Source organism: Penicillium verrucosum (assembly GCF_028828655.1).
Source record: "Penicillium verrucosum strain IBT 35672 chromosome Unknown utg000002l_segment0_segment0, whole genome shotgun sequence".
In the NCBI taxonomy this organism is placed as follows: Eukaryota; Fungi; Ascomycota; class Eurotiomycetes; order Eurotiales; family Aspergillaceae; genus Penicillium; species Penicillium verrucosum.
Window position 1 is genome coordinate 5,238,470 of NW_026643211.1, and position 25,510 is coordinate 5,263,979.

Here is a 25,510-nt window from a genome sequence, read left to right on the forward strand (position 1 = left end):
TATGGACGTATTTCTGTCTAAGGACATAAACGGGAGAGCAAAAGTAAGAGCAGCTCCTTCAAGCAAAAAGAGAACAAAATCAAAAAGTAGGAAAGCTCGCTTCATATCAAATTCATCGTTTTGAACCATCGAGGCCAACGAGTTTTGGGTCGCACCAGGCAACTATGCCAACGTTTATTTCTTGAGCAGGCCCAAAAGGTTGATGCTCTTGGGACGCTCAATGGGCATGCCAAGAACCCGATCCCAGATCAGCTGAGTCAGGGGACCAAGAGCACGGCTGACACCAAAAGCAACAGTGTAGTAAAGGGGCTGTTGGAAGCCAAAGTGATGGAAGAGGACACCGCTAGCGGCATCGACGTTGGGGTATGGGTTCTTGGTCTGTAGAAAAGTAACAAAGCATTAGCTGAGAAAGGAATACAGGATGTTAGATTGCCATTGGACATACCTTTCCGTGCTCAGTAAGAACACCAGGAGCAATCTCCGAGTTCTTCTTTACCAACTGGAATACCGGGTTGGCAAGAACGTCAGGGCGGGTGGCTGCAAAGTCCATCAGAGCCTCGAAACGAGGGTCAGGTTTGCGCAGAACGCCGTGACCATATCCAGGGACCACACGACCTGACTTGAGAGTATCCCAGAGATATGTGCGAACATCCTCATCGGTGAACTTGGTTCCAATCTTTTCCTGCATGGAATTCACCCAGCGGAGAACCTCCTGGGCTGCCAGGCCGTGGAGTGGGCCCGCTAGGCCGAGGAGACCAGCGCTGTAGCTCAGGAAGGGATCGCTCAGGGCGCTTCCAACGAGGTGGGTCGCATGGGCTGACACGTTACCACCTTCGTGATCACCGTGCAGAGCGAGGTAAAGACGGAGTAGGTCGTGGAAGTCAGCATACTCTGAGCCACCCTTGCCCAGCAGCTCTGCGAAATTGTGCGACCAATCCTGAGCGGCGTCGAGTTTCTGGGTACCAACGGCATCAATTTCATTGGGACGGAAGACAAGTGCCGCCACACGGGGAATCTTGGCAAGGAGGGAGATGCAGTCGTCAAAGGTGGGTTCCCAGTAGTCGGCCTTGTTGATACCATTCTCGTAGGCCTTGGCGAACTTGGATTCGGTGTTGAGAGCTGCCACAGCAATTGACAACTGAGTCATGGGGTGCATTGAGGCTGGGAAAGACTTGATCAGGTCCAGAATGTAGGAGGGAAGTTCGGACTTCTCGGCTAACTCGCGCGAAAAGGCACGAACCTGGCCCGTGGAGGGCACCTGGCCAGTCAGCAACAGCCAGAACATGGCCTCAGGTAGCATTTCTGTGCCAGTGGTGCCCTTGGGAAGTTCCTTCTGGCAGTCCTTGATTGTCTTGCCGTGGAAGCGGATTCCCTCATCCGCGTCGAGGACGGAGCCCTCCCAGAGCATGGCCTTGAGGCCACGCATACCACCAATGACATTTCCGACCTTCACGTCACCAATCACATCATCACCCTGAGCCTTGACCTTCTTAAGGAGCTCCCGCTTGGCTGGGATAACCTCCTTTAAGGTGGTCTTCAGGTCGGGCTCGGCGGTCGCATAGTGACGTGCCGAGAGGACAGGTCGTGCTGCCTAGAAAGAGTCAGAGAACTTGGAAAATCAAATAATATATGAAATCCTCATTCAAACTCACCTGGGCAAGCTTAGAGACATGACGGGTTGATCTCCAGCTAAGGGCCATTTTGTGTTGTTGTGCTGATGGAGTCCGGGGGTGGATTTGCGGGGGTGGAGTTGAATTGCGGGGATGAAAGAGGTTATGAGAGAGGATCAAGCTGAACGAACAGCAATTGAATGAATGTTGTTGGAACTGAAGATGGTGAATACACAGAAAGAAGAGCAGGAAAGAGTCAGACTTGATGATCGACTTGGACCGAATGCAGGTCGGTTGGACGCGGGGCACAGGGGTTTGTGTCTACCGAGGCCCGGGGCCATGCGGCCATGTCGGCTGTGATATGCTCCGTTGGACAACGAATGAAATGTACCGACAAGACGAATATCAATGACCATATGGGTTATTTTCTTGATAATTCACTATAGTCTACGGAGCAGTGGTATTATATCTTTTTATTTCCATTTGTGTTATATAATATCTACATACTTGGTGAAGGCTGACCTTATTTCGGATTGACGGAGATAAGACTAAAGGGAACTTTTTCCTTGTCGAATTGGGCTCGGTGAATTGCCAGGCTAAAAAATAATAAAAAAGAACATCCATTCACCCGTCAGAAGCGTTGACTATGTACCTGTAACTTGTTTGTGACGTAGAAGGTAAACGCTTCAGGCGGAACGTACAAATGTCAGTTAATGCCTCAGGCATAAGGCACTCAGTTCTCTTTAGGCATCAAGGCATCAAGGCGGCGAAGTCACTGATCCAATCAGACAAATCGGGTTAGACGCCTTTTTGTCCCATGGCGCCGCCTGGCCCGCTGATTGGATGAGTAAGCAACAAAAAAAAAAATTCGGTCGTCGGTGGGTCAGCAATCGAGGATGGCAAAGATTGTTTTTACTTCTTTTTAGATCACTCTCCCCTCTTTGTGTTTCTTTTTTTTCGTTGTGTTTCGGGTCTTCTGGGTTTTCTGAGAATCGTCTTGTATATACTCTACGATTCAACCTGATTTTACTCATTCTGTTTGTGTGCGCGACTTGCGCTGTGAACAGTTTCTTTATCTTCCGTTAGGTCGAATTGCCCCTCTCTTCCCAAGGGCTTCATTTCCCTATCGTTTTTCTCCGATATCTCTCTTTGATATCGACACTCGATCATCGACTCTCTGATTCTCTGGAAAATGCCACACATTGTCTCCTCCTCTGAGACTCCCGCTATGCCGACCGTCGTCGCAAAGGGCCCCTCCGGCGTGCCCCCCACCTCCGAGGAGATTTCTTCCTCCCTCGACACTATCTTCACATCCGACTCCTCCCAGAAGTCCCTTGATGGTTCATATGCCTTGACCAACCTGCTCATACAGGGTGCCGGCTGTGCAGGCCTGCTGAACTACGATGTTCTCGCCACTGTCCGCAAGGCTGCCTCCGATAAGAAGAATGGTGCCAAGCGCGAAAGTGCCATGCTCATTATTGGTGCTTTGTTCGAGCGCTTCCCCCGAGAGTTCCCTCTGAGTGAAGCCGTTTTCCTCCTGCACGACGGAGGCATCTTTGACATTGCCCTGGATGCCCTGTCTGACAAAGGTGCCGTTGTGCGCGATGCTGCCCAATACGCCATCGATGCGCTTTTCGGATGTCTCAGCCCCGAGGCCATGGTCAACAGTCTGATTCCCGCCCTCGAGCGCTACCTGTCCAAGGGATCTGGCAAGTGGCAAGGCTTTGTCGGTGCCTACTCGCTTATCGAAAAGATGGCGGTCAAGGCGCAGTTGGGCAAGGGTACCAAGGACGAGGAGCGCCAGAAGGACTTGCTGCGCGAATCTATGGGCAAGACCCTGAAGGAGCTCATTCCCATTGTTGAGTCCGGCATGCACGACCTCAAGGGCGAAGTGACCAAGCAGTCTTGCAAGACCATGACTGCCCTCACCACCCTTCTGTCCAACGACGATGTTGCCCCCCCGCATTCCTCTTTTGATCAAGACTATGGAGAACCCCTCCGCTCAGATTCTCCAGAAGGCGATTCACGCTCTATCCCAGACCACCTTCGTCGCCATCGTCACATCCCCCGTGTTGGCCATGCTCACTCCTCTGCTCGCCCGATCCCTCAATACCCCGGCTACTCCCCAAGAAACTCTTCGCCAAACCGTTGTCGTTGTGGAGAACTTGACCAAGCTGGTCCACGATCCCACCGAAGCTCGTACTTTCCTCCCCAAGCTCCAGCCTGGTGTGAAGTCGGTCAAGGAGACCGCCTCCCTGCCCGAGGTTCGTGAGCTCGCCGCACGTGCTCTCGACGTTATCGAGACTGCCATGGGGGACAGTCATCTTGCCTCAGGTTCCGTCTCTAAGACCACCCCTGAGGAGGTCCTGGATGTGCTGAATGCAAAGATTCAGGAGCACGGTGGGCTGGGTGGCTCTGGTGACTCCAAGCTGCAGGATCTGGCCAAGAACTACATTGCCAGTATGGTCCGCGAGGACATCAACTCCCGCATGCACGACCGTGTCCCCGACCGCATTGACCCATACCTCCGCGGCCTGCTTGCGGATGGCAATAGAGAGGCCGTTGCCACTGCTGTCCAGTCCCACTACATTGCAGAGGATGAGATCAAGTTCGGCAAGCCCGCCCCCGAAGACCCCAATGATGTTGAGATCGTCAACGCCGATTTCTCTCTTGCTTACGGAGGTATGCTCCTTCTGTCCCACACCAACCTGCGTCTCCTCAAGGGTCACCGATACGGTCTCTGTGGTCGCAACGGTGCCGGCAAGTCTACCCTCATGCGCAGTATCGCCAACGAGAAGCTGGAAGGCTTCCCGCCCCAGGATGAGGTCCGCACTTGCTTCGTGGAGCACAACCAGGGTGAAGACGCCAACCTGACCATCCTTGAGTATGTTGCCAAGGACCCCAAGATTGTTTCTCAGGGCATGGATCACATTTGTGAGGTTCTCCTCGAGTTCGGCTTCACCGATGGCCCCGAGGGCCGCCAGTCCCAGCCCGTGGGCTCGCTATCCGGTGGTTGGAAGATGAAGCTGGCTTTGGCCCGTGCTATGCTCCAGAAGGCTGATGTTCTCCTGCTGGACGAACCTACTAACCACTTGGATGTGGCAAACGTCAAGTGGCTGCAGGAGTACCTTAGGTCGCACACTGAGATCACCAGTCTGATCGTCAGTCACGACTCCGGTTTCCTCGATGAAGTCTGCACGGATATCTACCACTACGAGGGCAAGAAGCTTGTCTGCTACAAGGGTAACCTTGCCGAATTCGTCAGGCAGAAGCCCGAGGGCAAGAGTTACTACACTCTGTCCGCATCCAATGTGCAGTTCAAGTTCCCTCCCCCCGGTATCTTGTCTGGTATCAAGTCCATGACTCGCGCCATTATGCGCTTGACCAACGTCTCATACACCTACCCGGGTGCCCCCCGCCCCTCGCTGCACGATGCCTCGCTGTCGCTTACGCTTTCCTCCCGTGTCGCTATCATTGGTGGAAACGGTGCCGGCAAATCTACTTTCATCAAGATCCTGACTGGTGAGACCATTCCTCAGGGCGGAAAGGTGGAGAAGCACCCCAACTTGCGTATCGGTTACATCAAGCAGCACGCTCTGGAGCACGTGGAGATGCACTTGGAGAAGACTCCCAGCCAGTACCTCCAGTGGCGTTACGCCAACGGTGACGATCGTGAAGTGTTCATGAAGCAGACCCGTATCCTCACTGAAGAGGACAAGGCACAGCTGGAGAAGCCAGTTGACCTGGGTGATGGCCGCGGTGGCCGTCGCATCGAGACCTTGATTGGTCGTCAGAAGTGGAAGAAGTCCTTCCAGTATGAGGTCAAGTGGGTTGGCCTTCTCCCCAAGTACAACACCATGATCTCGCGTGAGACCCTGCTCGAGCTCGGTTTCTTCAAGCTGGTTCAGGAGTTCGACGATCACGAGGCTTCCCGTGAAGGTCTGGGCTTCCGTGTTCTTGACCCCAAGACCATCACCAAGCACTTCGAGGACATTGGTATGGACCCCGAGATCGCCAACCACAACGAGATCTCCGGTCTTTCTGGTGGTCAGAAGGTCAAGGTCGTGCTTGCTGGTGCCATGTGGAACAACCCCCACCTGCTGGTCCTGGACGAGCCGACTAACTTCTTGGATCGTGACTCGCTCGGTGGTTTGGCCGTTGCCATCCGTGACTTCAAGGGTGGTGTTGTTATGATTTCTCACAACGAGGAGTTCGTGGGCGCCCTCTGCCCCGAGCAGATGCACATTGCCGATGGCCGTGTTGTCAGCCGTACCAACAATGCCGTCAGCCTCGACCGCTTCGAGGACAGCGCTGCCAACTCGCCTTCTGGTCCTGGTACCCCCGCCACTGGCTCGGCCGTTACCAGTGCCGCCCCATCTGCCGTCAACTCTGGCGATGAAGGCGACCTCAAGTTCCGCGCTAAGAAGAAGAAGAAGATGACCCGTGCTCAACAGAAGGAGCGTGAGACCCGCCGTCGTCTGCGCTATATCGAATGGGTGAGTTGCTCATGTTAATATATCTCTACTTTCCACAGTATGCTAACCCTTTTTTTCTAGTTGAACTCCCCCAAGGGTACCCCCAAGCCCGCGGACTCCGACGACGAATAGACGTGCTTCCGCGTGCTTCAACATTATGATTCGTAATCGCTGAGAGAATAATTCCGATTATATCCTCGCATCATGAGCACCATGTTAATGTTTCGGTCTGCATTGGATCTGATAGACGGTGTTTCGGCGTTCTGTTCTCATTTTTCCGGCATAGATTTCGTTTTAAGTGCCGTTTTCGCCAGTACTGTACATGTTTCCGACAGATACCTTAGTGCATCATCTACCATGTCAAAACAAAAAGTTTACGTTATTTGATTTTGGTTTACTTTACAAGCCCTACATGGCCCTACATGGCCCTACATGGCCCTACTCAATAGGATAAATATACATCATCATGTCCATTGGTCTCAGCAACTTATGGCTTACTGTAGTTACCTATACACATTTGGGAAATCATGGATCCTGAATTAATGACTGACGGTAGCTATAGACCTCCAATGTCATAGCAGCAACAGTATTCTAAGTCCTGTACGGAGTAAAGGATCAAAATTCGACCACGAGCGGCAAATCCCTAGAACTACGTCCAGCCCAGATACGGAATTTACCTTCGATAGGCAACACCCAGTTCTGCGCACGAACACTCCAATAGCTGAGATCCTTCCGAGTCAACATCATCTTGACATTTTTCGTCTCACCCGGTTGCAGGAGAACCTTTGAAAAATTCCGCAGGACACGTTCAGGGAACTCAATGGACTCACGGATCCAGCCCATTCCACGATGCTCGGCGACATCTTCTGGGAAGGAAACGTATACCTGGATCACGTCTTGTCCTGTGCGCGTACCGGTGTTTGTCACTTCGATGGTGAGCTCCAGCATGGGCTCATACAGAGATGGATTCCCGCCCGGTCCGCCGCCTGCGGCAGATGGGTTCTGGCGTTTGTTGTATCCCTCCGGGTACGGATATGGGCCCGGTTCGGTTCCCTCCAGGGTGGCGAGGTAGGGATAGATGTATTTGCGGAGTGCACGGAAACCTGGGGGGGAATAGACTGCTGGTTGGGTTGCTCTGTTTGTTGTCGTATGCGGGGGGGTTCAACTTCGTCTATGGGCCGTTTGGATGGCCATTGGGACTTCTTCTGCAGTTTTTCAATGCTCAGTGCGGAGTAGTCGCATGTTGTATATGATAGGCCGAAGCCGAACTCGAACCGGGGGGTGATGTTGAACTTATCGAAATAACGGTAATCAATATACAGGCCCTGGTCGAGATCTACCTGTGGAACGGAGGGGTCTGGATGCTCGTATAGGACTTGCGCCCCTGGGCCGTAGTCTTCTAGACTTCGTCCGATGGTGTATGGCAGCCGTCCACTTGCATCGACATCTCCAAATAGAACGTCCACCAATGCATTCCCGCTTTCTTGCCCGGGTAAATTGGCATACAGTACAGCGTGGACACCAGGAAGGTCAATCCAAGACTCCATCACAACGGGGCCGATGGAGTGTACAACAACGACAGTTTTACCTTGGCCACCGCCGCAGTGCTTGGCTGCCCCCTCTACCAACTGAGTGCCGTTCTTTTGTAGAAAGAGGTCATTCCGGTCGGCGTCAATGCCGTCACTGCGGATAAATCCTTCGCCCCCATCTGCGTTGACAAAGACTAAACAGAGGTCCTGCTCTGCGAGGTCTTGAACTGCAACATTGTTCGTCAAGTAAGCTTTAACATCGACAGAGTCTTTCGACCACGCATGCTGCAGTGATTCCCATGGGCTGACCAAGTATGGGAAGTCTACAGCCCCACTACCCCAACCAGAGGCCAAGGTTCCTTGATTACATCCTCGATCAACACAAGCGTTCGGTCCTTGGCCGGGGCCAGCGTCTTCGCCATATACACCAACCCGGTATTTGCGATCGGGTGCGGATTGTGTGCGCAAGAGCGGAAGGGTAGTATTGATATTTTTCAGAAGCACAGTGCCTTCTGCAGCGATGTGGCGAGCAACAATAGAATGAGCATGCTCGCCTGTTCCCTGTGCGTTGACGAATTTGTTGACCACACCCGTTGCATCCTTATCCGGTGAGCCTTCGTATAGATGTCCGACCCGCTCTTTCGTCCAGGATGAGAAGTTCGGCCCGCCTTCACGCTCGGGTGCAGGAAGTTCCCAGGAGTCCTGTCGTAAATGGTACCAGGCGGCCACGATGCGAGTGACCATATCGTTCAAGCGCTCCATAGGAACAGACGTGTTCAATGCTGCACGGGTCAGTTCACTTCCCCAGAGCGGAACACCATCCGCCCAATGAAGGCCATCGCCGGGCATGCTCATATCCAGGCCTCCAATAGCGCTGTGAACGCCTGAACGCTGAGCCAGCCAGTCTGACTGAACGAATCCCTGGAAGCCAAGCTCATCTTTCAAAATACCATTAATGAGTTTACTATTCTCGCAAGCATAGCTGTTGTTGACCATTTGGTATGAGCACATAACGCTAGCCACGTCGGCACGTACACTCTCAGCGAAGGGCCAGGCAAATACCTCGTGCAATGCGCGATCATCTATATTCGACGAGAGCGCAGTTGGAGTACCCCATTCAAATGACTGACGGAAGTGTTCTTGTTCATTTCCAATGAAATGTTTCGCCGTGGCCATGACCCCGTTCCGCTGGATACCCCGGATTGTCTCAGCCGCGGCGACGCCTTGCAAAACTGGATCTGAACCAAATGCCTCCCAATTACGGCCACCGGCAGGCATCATACCAAGCGGCCCCATGGATGGACCGAGTACGATGTTCACCCCTTTCAGCCGCGCTTCCTTTCCTAGAGCAAAGCCTCGCATTTGCATAAGCTCGCGGTTCCATGTCGCTCCCGTGGTGATCCCTGCGGGGAAGGCTGTAATGTTTTGCGCGAATCTGAGTCCAAGTGGGCCGTCTTGTAGGCAAAGGGAAGGGAATTTGACGAGTTCGGCAGGTCCTAGATGATACGGTTGGTGTCAGTGTTTGCATGGCCGTTGTACTGAGAAGATAGCAAGGGCCTACCGGTATTTCCAACACAGAGTCCCATTTGCCAGCCTGTTCCAGTTGTGACATTCACCCTTTCGGCGAGGGTCATTTCCTTGACCATTTCTTGCGCCTTTGCATAGCTTTCCTTCCATTGTTCGCTCGTTCCACCAAGGGGAGTAGGGTACCAGGGGACCGCTTGCTGTAATTATTAGGGACTGGTTTCTAGATTTGCGTATGTCTAATTGGAATGGAAGGGAGACCTACAAATTCATCAATGGCAGCTCCGACAGAGGACCAAGGTAGTCCCCTGATCGAAAGCCATACTACGAGTAGGGCGATTGTCAACATGCCGGCAACGTTCCACCATGAATGCAAACGGAACAATGACCTCCAGTTAGAGTCTTTTTTCCCATCTTCACTCTTTTTGTTCTTCAACAGCAAGCCCTTGTCAGGTGGGATGCCATAGTCGTCACTGTATCGATCACTGAGAACCAGAGAGTCTCTGCCTGAGTGTCCTTCCTCCAGATCTGTAGCAAATGAATCCGACAACACAGTGCGATCCGCCTCGAGAATATCCTTTATGCGCTTTGAAACATCGCGCTCGTCGTTGGGGACATCGATGGGAGTGGAATTCGGGTCATTTGCTTTGAAACTTGAGGGTCGTGGATCTCGAGCTCTGCTTGGTTGCAAAGGTAAGAGTTTTATATCGGCCTTCTCAGAGGATTCATCTCCACTCGAAGGAGTGTCCAATCCATCATTTTTATCCCAACTGCTCTCTGATGTTGAGTGTTCGACCGTTGGATTCTGAAGTGACGTATAGCCGCGACGCGTGGGAGGGTTAGAGTATTTGACCGAGCGCGAGGCTCCGGCCTTGGCATGTGGGGAAGCCATTCAGTCTTCGATGCCCATGATTTCGCAGACACTCTAAAAAAACGATCAAGTATAAATTTGTCGATTTGTTCTATCTTCAACGCGTCAGGGAGAAAAGGGTGGGTCACCTGACCTCACTGACATCATATCAAATGCCCCTTTTTGTCAGGAAGTTGCATCTTCACCCTACAACATAACTAGGTGATTTACTTACTAACTAACTAACTCACTATACACTTTACGGGTTGGCTACCCTGATAGGGCTGTTCTATTATTATTCCTCATCGACTCCACATCTCAAAGTTGAGACATATATAAGGCAAGATGGTGGCAGTGCTACTACAAAGCTCCGAGGCATGATGGCTACAAAGTATATTCTGTCTAATTATATCCAACTATACATAGAAATCCGTGATATAATACTATCCCATCTTTGTACATCGATGTATAAGAATAATTAAAGTTGGTGGAGTCAAATTGACTGTACAACATATGTTGTATAGAGCAACTCCGGGTATGATTTATATCATCTATATTAAGTCAAGACATTCGACACCTTCCAAATCAAAATTGCAACATAACAGCTAACAATGTGCCTCCAATAGACCACCAGAATCAACGGGGCAAAACAATGATGTCAAGCATGATGTGCCCTGAGACAATGTGGATATCGTGGATCCCCATCTGGCGCAGCTAAGAGGTGGACATTTTCTTCTACTTATTTCTAACGGATAAAATCTGTCGGACGTCCGTTAAGTCCTGTCGATCTTTAATCACTGCTGAATTTTTCATCAACTTCTCTGAAACACCTCTTCAGGGTTTTCTATTGGGATCTTCAGAGTCCTGCCGTGTGTGTTTTGGAGAAACTGGGGTGTCATCTGCTAATTTTATCTGCTCGTATGTCAATTGACACTGTGAACCTTGGAAGAAGAATACAATGGCGTAAACAACAGAAACAGACCAATGATGAGTGATCTATTTAGTCCGATCTTCAGTGGAAAGTCTGCAACCGAGTCCGATCCTGTCATGTTTCTGAATGCAAATCCCTCAATGGATAAAAGCATTCTATGGCGTTATATTGTATATGTGACTTGTTTATTCTCACTGCTACCCAACTCGGCTTTCTTCCCATTCTGGGTCCCATGGCTCCCTATACTTCCCTCTTCATATACTCCGAATGGGTTCATGGTGTACGGACTCCGTAGATAAGACACTCTTTCTTGATTCTTGAATCCGGCTCCACCATATCCGTACTTCAATGTCGATCACAACATCTCTCAGATGGATCCGCTTATGGAGTTGCCTAGGAAGGTCCCTTTTTCAGTCCATCTTATATATATGACCCTGATGGATCCCATCAAATCTTGTTCTACTGTAGATAAATTCCCCATCCTCAATATCAATCACATTCTCTCTCCTTCAAAATGAAGTTCTCCGCCCTTCTCGCTCTCGCCCCTCTTGTGGCTGCCATCCCAGGCTCCAAGCAGGCAAATAGCTCCGATGCTGCCTTCAGCGTCATCTCTGCCCGCTCCGCATCTCCCGTCCACCTGCTCCCTCTCAATGCCGACGGTACCTACTTCTGGCTCGGTGGTCAAGCCCACACCTATTCACCCATTCCCGGAGTTCCCGACACCAACCAGACCGTGATTGCCAATAGTCACTTCTTGGTTAGTAATACCCATCCATGCATCCATGCATCTTTCCAATATTCAAATTCGCTAACTTTATGTCCAGGACGTCGAGGTCCCCGGTGGCCAGGCCATCTACGTTGATAACAAGGGTGCCCTGCGCTTCACCTCTCCCCACTCCGCCTACGAGCCTGCTGGTTCCTCCGATGGCCCCTTCAACTACACCCCCGGTACCTCTTTCGGCCACTGGAGCTTCAAGGGCCAGGGCGCAGCTGGCTTCATGGCTTGCCCAACTACCAACGGTACCACTGCCCACCGCCGTACCCGTCGCGCCGCTGCTGCCGTCCCTAAGTGGCAGGTCTTTGCTGCTCTGAAGAACGCTACTGTTCCTTCTGGCAAGGTTGAGGACTGTCTCGGTTTCAATGCTCTGGCTGTTTCTGTTAACACTACCACCCCTGTTGCTTGGGAGTACATCTAAAGTGGTTGAGCCTGTGACTTGGCATTTGGATTGTGCAGTATAATTGTTAGGTGTGGTCCTGAGAAAGACATAGAGGATGCGGTTGAATACTTCTATCGTATTCCTTTTTGCTATTCCGTCCAAATCACACTATCCTCAATTTTATGTATAATGGCTGTGTTGGTTGCCGTCTGGGTTGACTTTTGATGAGAGATCCCATGGTAGCGTCAATTTTACTTTATTAATATCTACATATCTACATGACTTTGTTACTATCTACATGAGAACTTTCAAGTGAAAAGGAATAAATCCTATAACCAAGATGATAAGGGTATTGAGATAGAGGAGCAGAGCAAGCCTACGCCTTCTTAATCATACATTTTATAGTGCATACTTCAACAACTACTGGAGAGAAAATGGACATTCTCACAAGTAGTTATTAGACCTGTATGAACCGTATGATGAGCTATGACTAGGCTAGGGTGTCTAGATGCTCAATCATATACAATAGAGAGGCAAATATAAACACTAGGAGGAAAAAAAGATCCCAATTCCATGTTGTATGGGACTTCCAGAAGATAAACTTAAGCCGAGAAAGGATATGGATAGAAGGGTTCTCTTCGCCGTGTGGATGTCGAGTGAGTAAAATAGATGATTACACCTCGGCTATACCATTCATCCGACCCTCGCCTTTCAAAGCTGGCAATGATAAAATAGGAACTTGATAACTATGTAGGCTCTAACCCGGGGACAGTGGGCTTTGGCTGTGGGATCCAAGGGCACCTTCCCGGCTCTAGGACCAGAGCTTTTGAAGGCAGGACAAACGGAGAACGGAGCAATGTAAATACCATCGCCTTGGAAGATAATCCATCTACATATTACACCGGTAAAAAATTGACCAAATAAAAATAAATTTTATACAACAATGCTAACTGCAGATGGGTAGATCAGGTCATATTGAAGTCAAGACCAGATAAAAGAAACAAAGGGTATTCATCATCATAAAAGTCCTCGCCGCACTCAAAGCTTAGCAGCACTACCAGCAGAAGAGATCTCATTGTACAGCAAGCTGGTCAAGAAATCAGCGTAATCCTCACCAGTAACCTGGCCAGCGAAGTAGCGAGCAGCAAGCTGGTACTTATTTCCCTTGCCCGCCTTAGCCGCCAGACCATCAGCCTGTTCCTGCAACAGACGCAGTGCAAAGGCCTTATCGACGCGCTTGCCATCGGCCGTGGCGACGTTGTGTCGGGTCCACTGCCACAGCTGGCTGCGAGAAACCTCGGCTGTGGCGGCGTCTTCCATGAGGAAGTTGATGGGCACGCAGCCGACGCCGCGGAGCCAGCCTTCCATGTAGCTGAGGCCGATGTTCAGGTTCTTGCGGATGCCGTCCTCGGTAATCTTGCCGGGGACGTTGGTGTTGAGGAGGTCGTTGGCGGTGATGTTCACTTCCTCGCGACGGACGAACAGCTGGTTGGGGGTGGGCATGTGTGTGTTGAAGACGTCAGAGGCAATCGCAGCCAGCGCGGGGTGTGCAACCCAGGTACCGTCGTGGCCGGCGCGCACTTCGCGCAGCTTGTCAGCGCGAACACTCTCCATGGCCTTGTCGTTGGCGGCGGGGTCGTTCTTGATGGGGATCTGTGCGGCCATACCACCCATGGCGTGAACGCCACGACGGTGGCAGGTCTTGATGAGGAGCTTCACGTAGGACTCCATGAAAGGTACGGTCATGGTGACGTCGGAGCGATCGGGGAGGACGAAGTTGGCGTGGTTGCGGAACTTCTTGATGAAGGAGAAGATGTAATCCCAGCGGCCGCAGTTGAGACCGGAGCTGTGATCGCGGAGCTCGTAGATGATCTCGTCCATCTCGAATGCGGCAGTGATGGTCTCGATCAGGACAGTTCCACGGATGGTTCCGCGGGGGAGACCAATGTAGTCCTGGGACAGGTTGAAGACGTCGTTCCAGAGACGAGCCTCCAAGTGCGACTCCATCTTGGGGAGGTAGAAGTAAGGACCGGAACCGCGGGCGACCAGCTCCTTAGCGTTGTGGAAGAAGTACAGACCGAAATCGAAAAGACCACCGGAGATGGCCTCACCGTTCACGGTGAAGTGCTTCTCCTCCAGGTGCCAGCCACGGGCACGGGCAATCAGAGTGGGCAGGGTGCGGTCAGTTCGCAGCTTGTACTCCTTTTCACCTTGCTTAAAGTCGACCTGTCGGCGGATAGCATCGTACAGGTTGACCTGACCGTTCACCATGTTGTCCCAAGTTGGGGCGCTCGAGTCCTCGAAATCAGCCATATAAGTCCAGACATCGGAGTTCAGCGCGTTCACCACCATCTTCCGGTCGGTTGGGCCAGTAATCTCGACACGGCGGTCTACAAGACCTGGGGCAGGAGGAGCACCCTTCCAGGCGTCGTTCTCACGGATGTGCTTGGTCTGAGGGAGGAAGTCGAGAAGATTGCCCTTATCAATCTCGGCTTGGCGATCGATGCGGCGCTGGAGGAGAGCTTTACGAGTAGGGTTAAAGGTGCGATGCAACAGAGCCAAAAAGGCGCATGCCTCCTTGGTTAGGATCTTGCGAGCATCGTTATTGATGCCGCCCAGGATAGCGACATCCTTGAGCTGTGTATCGACGTGAGACATGATGTGTATATATAGAATATGTAAATAGATGATATACTATTCACAGAAGGATTTGACCAATTCAAAGAATTCAAGAATGAATGGAAAAGGGTAAGAGTTATAATATGTATGATATTGTAGCCCATCTGTCCGAGGGTATCAAATACGTCAGACCCAAAGTTACCGCGGTTGTTCTGGACCCGCAAATGATAAGCCGAATTTGCCATTTGACCGTGTCTCTTCCTGTGTCTTCCTCTTGTCTCTTCCTGTTTGTCAGAACTGAAAACCCAATCCAAACTAATGACTTTCCCACGGGAAACTCTTCCTCTCGGCCGACATTCCCCGTCTCCCACCTTCACCCCCATCCTTTTTAAGCTTATTTGTTGGATTCGGCACCGTCCTCACTTCCCAATTAGAACGGTATTCGCCGCACACCGAGTCTTATCAGACTATTTGATTTCTGTTTATTTCTATTTATTTCTCGTCATGTTTTGGGGAAATCTAACAGTTATATAGTTTGGCTCTTATATTCAATGATAATGACCAATTCCTGAATCTACTAGTGCAGAAAGCCTTGAACAACCCCTATCCTTACCCTTCACCCCTGCTTCACCCGAAAGTGGCGGTAGAATACTATCCGTATACGTCGGAAACTCCAATCAGCCGCGGCTGTCTCTAACCATCCATATATCGCAGGGTTCTCAGAGTCATATCCGAACCGAGTTGTCCCGGCGGTTTTCTATGTCATCCTGTATGCATCGGCATGTGACCGCATGTGATGTCGCTCGGGAGATCGTATCTTGACTCAACATACAACACACAACATATGAACTTCGTGGCAAATCAACCTCCGATTGAATGTTTAAAGTCATTTGGTATATATCTGGGACAGTAACCCTGCTACTGCCGTGCCCTTACGCGCCTTTACCCTCCAATCTCTAGGCCAATGCGACTATGTACAATTCTTCCCCTGATGCCTTCCAGATCCTGCGTCTGCTGTAAATCGGGAAATCAATATAAAGAGGAATGCAACATCTACACAGTCTCGATGTACCGCCTCATCTCCCTGTGAACATGTCAAGTCAGCATCCAAATGGATATCGCAGTAGATGATATCACATACCAATCAGTCACCGCCTCTTCCCACAAGCGCACCTCGTGTTCCCGAGTTCCAGCAAAGTGCTCGACGAATGAATCACCAAAGACTTCCCGTGCGATACTCTCCGGCCGTGTAAATGTAACGACAGCCTCCTTCAAAGACTTGGCCAGACGCACACCCTTATCACTGGCACCGCCCATATCCTCGCCTCGGGCAAGAGGCGGCACAGGGATCTCGAGTTTCTTTTCGACTCCGCGCCATCCCAATGCCAGGATCGCCGCCAGGACGAGGTGCGCATTGGTGTCCGCACCTGGTACGCGCACCTCGAACCGGGTCGCTTTCGGACTGGCCGTCGGTGGTGTGATCAGACGGATTGACGCAGCCCGGTGCTCCAGTCCCCAAGAGACCGTGACGGGCGCCCAGAAGTTCTCTACCAGGCGTTTGTAGGAATTGATCGTCGGGGCTAAGATCGGCATGATGTCCGGTAGGCCAACGAGGAGGCCAGCTAGGAAGTGTCGCCCCAAGTCGGACAGATGAGCGATATCAGGGTAGAGGGGGATGAATCGGGGGTATCGCGAATAAAGGCATTCTTTCCGTCGGCTGTGACGAGGGAGATGTGCATGTGTCCGCTGTTCCCTGGAAGGCCTTGTCGGGGTTTGGCCATGAAGCATGGGGTAATGCCGTGCTTGATTCCGAATGCTTTGACGACGTATCTATGCAAACATCCTGGTTAGCAATGGCCCGTTATGAAAGAGCAATCCGAACTGCTGGCAAAGAAATAATCCTACTTGAACAGCCCCGCCTTATCAGCCATATCCTTCGCTTCCCCAAATTGTAATGCCTATGACGTGCTTAGTCCCAATGCGACCCATTCACTTTCTCATGTCACTAACAGCTTCATAGACTCCAGGTCCACTTTCAGTATGCCACCCTTCAATATCGCATCGGAACTGCTCGCAGGCGTCGAAGATACCATAGTAGTAATCCTGGTTGTGGAGGGGCCGAGTGAGGGAATAACCAAACATTCCTTCTGTCACAGGTGGTAACGCATCGACCGGGTTGGACTGGAGGAAGGCGGCTGTTGCAGATGCGCCTTGTTCGGGGCTAGCATGGTTGCCCGGCGTGCGAAATTGATAGAATTCATACTCCGCTGGGTAAAGTAATTATGATCAGCCATTGAATCGCACATAGCCTGGTCTTCGGTCGACATACCTCCTGCCATCGCCCGATATCCCGCCGCCTCGGCTTTAGCTGCCGCAGTCTTGATCAGTCCTCGCGGGCAGGCGCACACCGGCTCCCGTGTGTCTGGATCCAAAAAGCTGATGAGGAAAAAGGGGACATTGTTCTCCCAAGGGATGCGACGGAAACTGCGTAAATCTGGGACTGCGACAAGGTCGCGGTATCCGTTCTCCTTGTTGCTGATGGCCAACTCTTTATAATACGTCGCATCATGTTGATCCCAGCCGAAGATGACAGAGCAGAAGCCGAATCCCTCGGTGATGATAGATAAGAACTTGTCTTTCTTCATGAGCTTTCCGCGCAGAATGCCATCCACATCCACTCCTGCCACCTTCACTTTTGTATCACTCTTGAGGATCTCGGCGACATTCTCGGCTGTGACCTCGAGGTCCGCGGGGCTCGACATGATGGTGTCAAAGGGTGAGATTAGGAGTATAGGGATCTAAATTATTGTGGAGAACGAAGGAAGGGGAAGATAAAAGAAGGAACAGAACGATAAGAGTCAGGTTTCAAGCCAGGCGAATCGGATAAATCAGGTCAATTAAGTTGAGGGGACTCCGACCAGCGTAACTGCCCTCCTGGGCAGCTTAGAAGCTTATCAGCGAGATAGCGGTGACGCTTTACCCCTTCGGGCCAACATCGTCACCGCTTACCTAACGGGATCCACGCTCCACGGTTGCCCCGCGCATACCTTCGGCGCAACACACTCGGTGATATTGACAACTCTCATATTAATTCGATTATTCTCAGTCTATGTGGGTGACCTCCCCTCTAGCGTTTTGCATTCATATATTACACTGCTGTGGCTTTGGCGGTGAGTCATTGCTAACCTAGATCCCATTTGTACAAACAGAGCTCTAAGATAAGGTCACAATGGCTGCCACTACTCCCCAAGGACGTCTCCAAGGCAAAAATGCTATCATCACAGGTGCAGGCGGGTATGTCTATAATTTGAACCCCGAAAAACAACAATATCGGAAAAAGAATCACAAAAGTCCTAACCGATTTCGGAGTGGATAGTGGCATCGGTCTCGAAAGCAGTATCCTCTTCGCCCGTGAGGGCGCTAATGTCCTGATGGCCGATGTCTCTGAGCCCGCCCTCGCAAAGGCGTTAGCAAAAGTTAAGGAAGTAGTTCCTTCCGCCCCTCGAGTCGAGTCCATCCGATGTGATGTGTCCAAGGAGTCGGATGTGCAGGCAATGGTTGAGTCACAGGACAGCTGGGGAGGCACTGACGTGATCTTCAACAATGCTGGAATCATGCACTCCAATGATGCAGATGCCATCGATACCCCCGAGAAGATCTGGGACCTCACGCACAACATCAATGTCAAGGGTGTCTGGTTCGGCAGCAAACACGCCGTCCTCAGTCTACGTCGTCACAAGAAGACCCGTGGCAGTATCATCAACACAGCTAGTGTCGTCGCCCTGGTTGGCGCTGCCACTCCCCAGCTTGCATACACAGCGAGCAAGGGTGCGGTGCTGGCGATGACTCGGGAGTTGGCTATTGTTCATGCCCGTGAGGGATTCCGTTTCAACGCTCTGTGCCCCGCCCCCTTGAAGTAGGTTTTTCCGACTGGATTTTTCTGAGTATTAGCTCACAACCATTTAGCACCCCTCTTCTGCAAGACTGGCTCGGTGATGACCAGGCTAAACGGTACCGTCGGGAGGTGCACTTCCCCACTGGCCGGTTTGGTGAACCCATTGAGCAGGCTCATGCTGTAGTTTTCCTGGCCAGCGACGAGAGCAGTTTCGTGAATGGAACGGACTTTGTTGTCGATGGTGGAATGTCCAAGGTAAGTGTGACGTGTAGGCCCTGGAGGGTAATTTCCCCAGAATTACGCTGACCAATGATCTCAGGCTTATGTGACCCCGGAGGGTCCGGCAACCCCTGCGCCCCAGAACAACGGCCACTAAGACGCTTGCATGATCATGTTTCAGGCCTAAGGTCTCAGTTCTCATATGATACTTCTAGGAAATTGAAACAATTTTTGAAGTTAACAATATAAATTATAGAGAATATGAAGAGGTGGGTGTGATCTTTTCCTAATGCGGACCACATATACACACACACACGAGACGATGACTCGACTATGATTTTAATGTAACATATGTTGTACTAAAAATTGATTGTATGATGAGGCCTGGATGTGGTCTGATCACCTCCAGGTATAAATGACCTCGGGAGCGATCCTCGGCAGCGATCCTCGGACCTTTCACGTCATGAATCCCCGCATTCCGCTTCTTCCGTTTAACTGAAATCGACTTTACTTCTTCTCTTATTTACTTCTACACTTCATACCTACTCTCCAAAACACAAATATATACATATATACCATGTCTCAATTTGCTCTCCCCGGTGCGAACAAGTCATACGGAAACCCTCCATCCTCCAGCCTCAAGCTTCGGAATGGGCGGCTGTAAGTTGTGCCGCCCCCTTTTTTGGTCGATTCAACTAACTCCGTTTGATTTAGACTCCTTCCTCTAGCGGCTACAATTGGTCTCGGTATGTTTAATCGCCGCGTATTCTTCATATGTTGTATGTCCTAGGAGGGACCATACTGACTCTGGCACGTGCAGGTTTCGGCGCATACAACTATTACACCGCAGTCAAGTCGCGGCGAGAACAGTCTATACTGGAGGAACAAGAACGCATGGCGCGAAACCAACAGTTGATGGACGCATACGGGGACAAAAACAGTCTGCATGATGTCCAGCAGGCACTTGACGCCTACAACCAATGATCATCGGATCTGGATTTCAAGATGCTGGTAATCTTGAGGTAAAGGATGGGATTTTTCTGCTCGATTTGCGATTCGCGTTTGGGTGGAGTTTGACGGGTTTGGGATTTGATGGATTTCAAGGCACTATATGCCCTGAGAATAGGCATATCTTGGGGAGTTAATGCTGTATCGACATGATCAGTAAATTTTATCAGCTTGAATTTAAAACAATATTATACTCGCCAAATATTGTTTTCAAAAATGTACGTTGTATGTCGTATCTTTCCACGTACAATGTATCGATGTAGAGCTTTGGCGACTCTCGGTTGAACATTTCACTCTCTGGCTATGAAAAGAAGTGGGAAATACGTGCATTCTACACTATGATTCATTAATATCGCTCTATTGAATGTAATTAAAGGGCCCCCTTTCCCATTTATTTAGTTGGTGTTAGTAAGACTATACGATGTTGGGCAAGTCCATGCGACAAGCTAGCTAGCGCTTTAACTAAACACTTGTGATAAGCGTCTCAAGCCTCTGAGATAAGTGTTCCACAGCTTCCCCGCATATGGAATAGCCCTCTATCGGAGCTTAACCACAAAGAGAACTCGTCTGGCAATGCCTTCCTGATACGTTTGAATAGGAGACATACTTAGATTGATGATCTCCCCAACTCTTGGATTTGTAAATATTCTCTGCGTCCTTGACTCCTGATCCCACTATGAAGGACGCTCCACTCCAAGGCGATGATGCCCGGTTGGCCGCCATGGGCCATCGGCCAGAACTCCAACGTAGTCATTCGACATGGTAAGAGAAATGCGCCAGCATATGCAAGACTTGCAGCTGACGAAATTTTCTAGGTCAATGCTTGGTTTGGCCTTTGCGGTTCTTAATGTACGTTAGACATGGATTGCGACCGGGTTATTTAGCTAACTAGGCTAGTCGTGGACTGCGCTTTCGGCCAGTTTGTCGATCAGTCTTACATCTGGTGGAAGCACAAGTGTAATTTGGGGTGGGCTTATCTCGAAGACATTTGTTTTCTGAGACGGCGTTAACACGAAAATTCCAGGACTGGTCACTGCAGGATTCTGTAATCTTTGTATCGCATGTTCGCTGGCTGAATTTCTCTCAGCATATCCGACGTAAGCTCTGACATAGTTCCTTTCGATATATACAACCAGACTGACTTCCTTTTTTCTTTTCGCAGAGCCGGTGGACAGTATCATTGGGTTGCAGGTAAGTCTCCGTATCTACAAAATTTATACGGCTTGAACCAATGCTAACTTTGACGCCAGCTAGTACGTTGCTCTCTGATACCAGGTCACAGGTCATACTGACGAATCGAAAGTCGCGTGGCCAAGTACAGTACCAATTTTATCATGGATTACTGGCTGGATCAATGTGGCAGGCTGGGTAGGCAAGGCAATCATTCAATGCGGTGCTTAAACTAACACATACGACTAGGTTGCCCTCGTAGCCACGAACTCCCTTCTTTCTAGCCAGCTTATTGTTGGCATCATTTCCGTTCTTCACGAGGTCCGAAATCCAACCCGTACTCTTACCGCAGTACTAACGTAATATACAGAGCTATGTCCCGCAACGCTGGCATCAATTTCTCATATACATTGGATTGACCATTGGCTCCTTCACCATCAATGCTTTCATGAACTCCATTTTGCCGGTCATTTACCGCGGTGCTTGTGCGTTGCCCTCGTCCACTTTGGCTTGGTCCATCTCTAACCATATCCAGTTATGTGGTCGATTGGGGGTTTTGTGATTGTGTCAATTACGTGTCTCGCATGCGCTGCTCCCAACTATAACTCCGCTTAGTATGACCTCTAGCAGTACAAAGTTATGGCGGAGAACTGACACCCACAGCTCCGTGTTCTGTGACTTTGTCAATACAACAGGCTGTACGGCTCCCCGATAACTCCATTATGAGGATTTCACTAATTGAACTCAGGGCCCGATGGAGTTGCATGGCTTCTAGGTGTACGTTTACTGCACTCACTATAATACTGGAATGATACTGATAGATATTCTAGTTGCTTCAAGGCGGGCTTGGCGTTACTGCCTTCGTAAGTCATCATCGTCATTGCATTACCAAAACCAAACCAACTGACTTTATCTAGGATGCGGTGGCACACATGATCGAAGGTAAAGTATTACCCTAGGTCTGAGAAGATAGAGAAAGAAAGGAACTGACACATTACTTTTTAGAGGTGCCCAACGCTGACATCGAGGGTCCGAAAATTATGGTTACCTGCGTGGGCATTGGTGTGTTCACCGGTTCTATCTTCTTGATAGTCCTCCTCTTCGTCGCAGGAAACATGGAAACAGTGACAACCTCCGCAGCCGGTCCACTTCTACAAATCCTGGTCGATGCGACTAAAAGCAACGTGGGAGGTATCTGCCTTTTGATGTACGTGGTGAAACTTTCCCCCATTGTGCTTCCACTCTGACGCCAGGTTCTAGGTTACCCCTGGTCTGCTTGGTCTTTGCTATAATCAGCGTCATGACCACTAGTAGCCGAATGATCTTTGCTTTTGCAAGGTATTTGATCTTTTTTCTAGATTTCAACGCATATAATAACTCTTCACAGAGATGGGGGTCTTCCTGCCTCTCGGTTCTTTGCAAAAGTCCACCCAACACTCAAATTGCCCCTCAATGCACTTATTCTTACTGTTGTTGTCGTGATCGCGTTCGGATGTATCTTCCTGGGATCTTCAAGGTAATTATCACCACATATGGCGATAACGCAAATGGTAATGGTAACTAACAGAAATTAGTGCTTTCAACGCAATTATCTCTGCCTCCGTTGTGGCTCTTGATCTGTCCTATGGAATACCCATTGCCATCAACTGTCTCCAGGGACGCAGATCGCTCCCCGAAAGGAAATGGAAATTGCCCACTACACTTGGGTGGTTTGTCGATCTGGTATGTTGGTGTCATGAGCGAATTTGAATAAAGTGGGACATCTCTGATCATAAATAGGTTGCTTTGTCATATATCGCCTTGACTACCGTCCTATTCGTCTTCCCTCCCTCAAGCACGGTCACGGGAAGCAGTATGAGTGAGTTTACCTGTGGGGTTATCTATGACAGTTTGTCCACTAACGTACCTATCTAGATTACTGCATTGCAGCATTTGCCGTTATTATCATCATCTCCGTGTTCCAGTGGTTTGTTGACGGGAGAAAGAATTTCACCGGTCCTCGTGTTGACATCTCTATCGACGCACTGGATACCGTGCCTACGAGAGAGGAGCTCGAGTCTAGCATGCATGAAAAGGAGCTTGCCGGTCGAGGCTAGCTGCCTAGTAGTGGTATGATGAGAGCCTTGCACTATCAATATCAATTACTCACCTAACTAGTTAGTTAAGAGAGGCGTTACGTATTGTATAAGGTATTAAGGTACCGAGTTTCTCGACCAATCAGAAGCCAGATCTCAAATCTAAGTTCCGGGGTAAATTCAAAAATTCTATTATTTACTTCGCTTCGCTTAGCAAAACAATACCCTCTTTAGTCGTACGGGGCGTATATACAATACCTAAGTAAAGACTATACCTTTATACAGTATTCAGGATAAGTAGCCTTTAGGTAAAACTAAGTCGAATAAAGTTGATAGAATAGTATTGTATGGTTTTAATAGCGGCGATTACTAAGTTTCTGCATGGCAGAAACCCCATTGTCAAATTTGATTTGGCCTAAATTGTCTGCCGTACGTGTCTTCGGGCAACCTCGAACATGAACCTGTTAACTATCTACGCGCGGAGGAGCAGCTGAGATAGGCTTGTGTCCCAACCTTGTAACGATTGTTTTAACATGAGTGGAATTCAGCTTCAGAGCTAGCTGTACCATGATGAATTTGATCTCACCTCCATTTCGGCCTTCCCAGACGTGTTTATTGCTTTCTCGTCTTCGTTCCACTTCCAGAAAAACTCAGAATTACCAAAATCAAATTCGCGGCTTTTTCTACATGGCTGCTCTTATGTCTCACTCTCCCAAGGGTGATCATTCCTCGCATCATGTTTATGAGCCCATCGAAGGAGTGGAAAATCTGGAAAGCTATCGCGTGGGAGGTTATCACTCCATGGCAATCGGTGATCATATTCACAATCGCTATCAAGTGGTTCAAAAACTTGGTCACGGCACGTACTCGACGATCTGGCTGGTTCGAGATCAAAAAGATGGCAAATATGTCGCCATCAAAGTGTGTACCGCGGATTCGAACCCGCTTGAATTCAGCGTCCTTTCAGAACTTTCCAACTCGCAACAAAGCTCAAGCACTAGCTTAGGAAAGAGACTGATACCATCGGTACTAGACAGATTCGAGATTCAAGGATCGAATGGTACGCACCCCTGTTACGTGTCAACCCCGGCAAGGATGAGTCTCTCCGAGGCAAAAGATGCCTCATATAACCGCCTTTTCCAATTGGAGGTTGCTCGGGCCTTGGCGGCACAGCTAGTCCTTGCAGTTGAGTACGTTCACTCCCAGGGATTCGTTCACGGAGACCTTCATGCTGGAAATGTTCTCCTCCAGTTGTCATTTGACCTAAGCCAACTTTCTGTGGAGGAATTGTACAAAAAGTACGGAGAACCGGAATTCGAAGCAATAAGACGTTTTGATGGGCAACCGCTCCCATCGAATATCCCATCACGGGCCCTTTTACCAATCTGGCTTGGTGAGGCAAGTGACAAACTCAAACTCCTAGAAGCCAAAATTCTTCTCGGCGATTTCGGTGAGGCCTTCTCCCCGACCAAGCAACAGAGGTTTGAGTCCCACACTCCGCTTGTTTCTCGACCACCAGAGGTCCGGTTCGAGCCACATAAGCCTATGTCATTCCCATCAGACATCTGGTCCCTCGGATGCTCTCTATATAACATCATAGGTCAGAACTCACTTTTTGACGACATGTTTGCGACCGAAGATAGCATTACTTGCGAGCAAGTCGATGCACTTGGTATGCTGCCCCCGGAATGGTGGCACAAATGGGAGGGGCGACATAGTAGATTCACGGAAGATGGGAAGCCGATCAATCGGGTCCCTTACCGGTCGTGGGAGGACAGATTCGAACAAGATATGCAGGAGCCTCGACAGAGGAAAGGGATGCTGCGCATTGAACCACCCGAGAGGGATGCTATTTTTAAGATGCTGAAGTCAATGCTTAAATTCAGGCCTGAGAATCGCTCTTCTGCGAAGCAGATCCTCGAATGTGAATGGATGGTCAATTGGGCTTTGCCTGAGTACGAGAAGATTCGAAGGATATGATTACAACAAAGCACTGTGGATCCTTATTCGTACCGCTATGATCTGGCTAGTAGCCTCGTAGTCCTCGTGATCCGTGATCATCTGCAGCGAGGGAAATCCACCTGCAAAGAAAGAACGTCCCCTGCCCTAGGACCAATGTTACAGTGGCGATCGCTTTAGCCTTCTATATTCGAAACATAAATAATCTATCGTTCGCTCCTTATGGGATGGTCATGGTTACTAGAAACCTTTCTTTTAAAATTCCTTGTATTTGGTTTAAGTTATTGGGATTTATGGTTTGATTTGACTGTGTTGCCAAAATTTGTCAGTGAAGGAGAAGGCTACGTAGGAAGATTGTTAACCCAAAGGTTGTAATATTGACTCTGGAGAGAAAAGGGAATAGAGAAGAAGAAGCTATCTAATTATGTGATCGCCCTAATACCCCCCTTTAGGACTAACTATATTAGGTAGTCCTGGAAGCTTGTCTCT

At 49.9% G+C, this 25,510-nt stretch overlaps 11 protein-coding genes across 11 annotated transcripts; 6 read left to right on the top strand and 5 right to left on the bottom strand.

Annotated features, from left to right (window-relative positions):
- Positions 1-174: 174 nt before the first annotated feature.
- mcsA (putative citrate synthase Cit1) lies at positions 175-1,700 on the bottom strand (the record flags this gene model as incomplete). Its single annotated transcript, XM_057220305.1, has 3 exons — positions 175-378; positions 446-1,591; positions 1,653-1,700. The coding sequence occupies 3 exons, from the start codon at positions 1,698-1,700 to the stop codon at positions 175-177; spliced, it is 1,398 nt and encodes a 465-aa protein (XP_057074396.1).
- A 1,102-nt stretch (positions 1,701-2,802) lies between these two features.
- On the top strand, positions 2,803-6,385 carry N7516_007586 (putative mRNA-nucleus export ATPase (Elf1); the record flags this gene model as incomplete). The annotated part of the gene is made up of 3 exons (XM_057220306.1): positions 2,803-3,561; positions 3,593-6,106; positions 6,167-6,385. 3 exons carry the CDS (start codon positions 2,803-2,805, stop codon positions 6,215-6,217), a joined length of 3,324 nt encoding a protein of 1,107 aa, XP_057074397.1. The 3' UTR covers positions 6,218-6,385.
- A 315-nt stretch (positions 6,386-6,700) lies between these two features.
- On the bottom strand, positions 6,701-10,030 carry N7516_007587 (beta-glucosidase; the record flags this gene model as incomplete). Its single annotated transcript, XM_057220307.1, has 4 exons — positions 6,701-7,138; positions 7,189-9,110; positions 9,176-9,338; positions 9,404-10,030. The coding sequence occupies 4 exons, from the start codon at positions 10,028-10,030 to the stop codon at positions 6,701-6,703; spliced, it is 3,150 nt and encodes a 1,049-aa protein (XP_057074398.1).
- A 1,403-nt stretch (positions 10,031-11,433) lies between these two features.
- On the top strand, positions 11,434-12,115 carry N7516_007588 (putative IgE-binding protein; the record flags this gene model as incomplete). The annotated part of the gene is made up of 2 exons (XM_057220308.1): positions 11,434-11,676; positions 11,744-12,115. 2 exons carry the CDS (start codon positions 11,434-11,436, stop codon positions 12,113-12,115), a joined length of 615 nt encoding a protein of 204 aa, XP_057074399.1.
- A 999-nt stretch (positions 12,116-13,114) lies between these two features.
- Positions 13,115-14,734, bottom strand: N7516_007589 (malate synthase; the record flags this gene model as incomplete). Its single annotated transcript, XM_057220309.1, has 1 exon — positions 13,115-14,734. One exon carries the CDS (start codon positions 14,732-14,734, stop codon positions 13,115-13,117), a length of 1,620 nt encoding a protein of 539 aa, XP_057074400.1.
- A 1,014-nt stretch (positions 14,735-15,748) lies between these two features.
- On the bottom strand, positions 15,749-16,288 carry N7516_007590 (uncharacterized protein; the record flags this gene model as incomplete). The annotated part of the gene is made up of 2 exons (XM_057220310.1): positions 15,749-15,779; positions 15,837-16,288. The coding sequence occupies 2 exons, from the start codon at positions 16,286-16,288 to the stop codon at positions 15,749-15,751; spliced, it is 483 nt and encodes a 160-aa protein (XP_057074401.1).
- Positions 16,289-16,317: 29 nt separating this feature from the next.
- N7516_007591 (uncharacterized protein) lies at positions 16,318-17,457 on the bottom strand (the record flags this gene model as incomplete). Its single annotated transcript, XM_057220311.1, has 4 exons — positions 16,318-16,525; positions 16,601-16,653; positions 16,706-16,962; positions 17,025-17,457. The coding sequence occupies 4 exons, from the start codon at positions 17,455-17,457 to the stop codon at positions 16,318-16,320; spliced, it is 951 nt and encodes a 316-aa protein (XP_057074402.1).
- A 467-nt stretch (positions 17,458-17,924) lies between these two features.
- N7516_007592 (putative short-chain dehydrogenase/reductase family protein) lies at positions 17,925-18,966 on the top strand (the record flags this gene model as incomplete). Its single annotated transcript, XM_057220312.1, has 4 exons — positions 17,925-17,989; positions 18,072-18,611; positions 18,662-18,845; positions 18,910-18,966. 4 exons carry the CDS (start codon positions 17,925-17,927, stop codon positions 18,964-18,966), a joined length of 846 nt encoding a protein of 281 aa, XP_057074403.1.
- Positions 18,967-19,386: 420 nt separating this feature from the next.
- Positions 19,387-19,793, top strand: N7516_007593 (uncharacterized protein; the record flags this gene model as incomplete). The annotated part of the gene is made up of 3 exons (XM_057220313.1): positions 19,387-19,469; positions 19,524-19,555; positions 19,630-19,793. The coding sequence occupies 3 exons, from the start codon at positions 19,387-19,389 to the stop codon at positions 19,791-19,793; spliced, it is 279 nt and encodes a 92-aa protein (XP_057074404.1).
- A 700-nt stretch (positions 19,794-20,493) lies between these two features.
- On the top strand, positions 20,494-23,083 carry N7516_007594 (uncharacterized protein; the record flags this gene model as incomplete). The annotated part of the gene is made up of 19 exons (XM_057220314.1): positions 20,494-20,579; positions 20,633-20,666; positions 20,715-20,774; positions 20,842-20,914; positions 20,980-21,008; positions 21,093-21,185; positions 21,237-21,308; positions 21,358-21,472; positions 21,523-21,601; positions 21,651-21,685; positions 21,736-21,764; positions 21,818-21,850; positions 21,905-21,929; positions 21,993-22,194; positions 22,248-22,325; positions 22,375-22,503; positions 22,562-22,709; positions 22,767-22,845; positions 22,902-23,083. The coding sequence occupies 19 exons, from the start codon at positions 20,494-20,496 to the stop codon at positions 23,081-23,083; spliced, it is 1,581 nt and encodes a 526-aa protein (XP_057074405.1).
- A 666-nt stretch (positions 23,084-23,749) lies between these two features.
- On the top strand, positions 23,750-25,042 carry N7516_007595 (uncharacterized protein; the record flags this gene model as incomplete). The annotated part of the gene is made up of 1 exon (XM_057220315.1): positions 23,750-25,042. One exon carries the CDS (start codon positions 23,750-23,752, stop codon positions 25,040-25,042), a length of 1,293 nt encoding a protein of 430 aa, XP_057074406.1.
- Between the last annotated feature and the right edge of the window lie 468 nt (positions 25,043-25,510).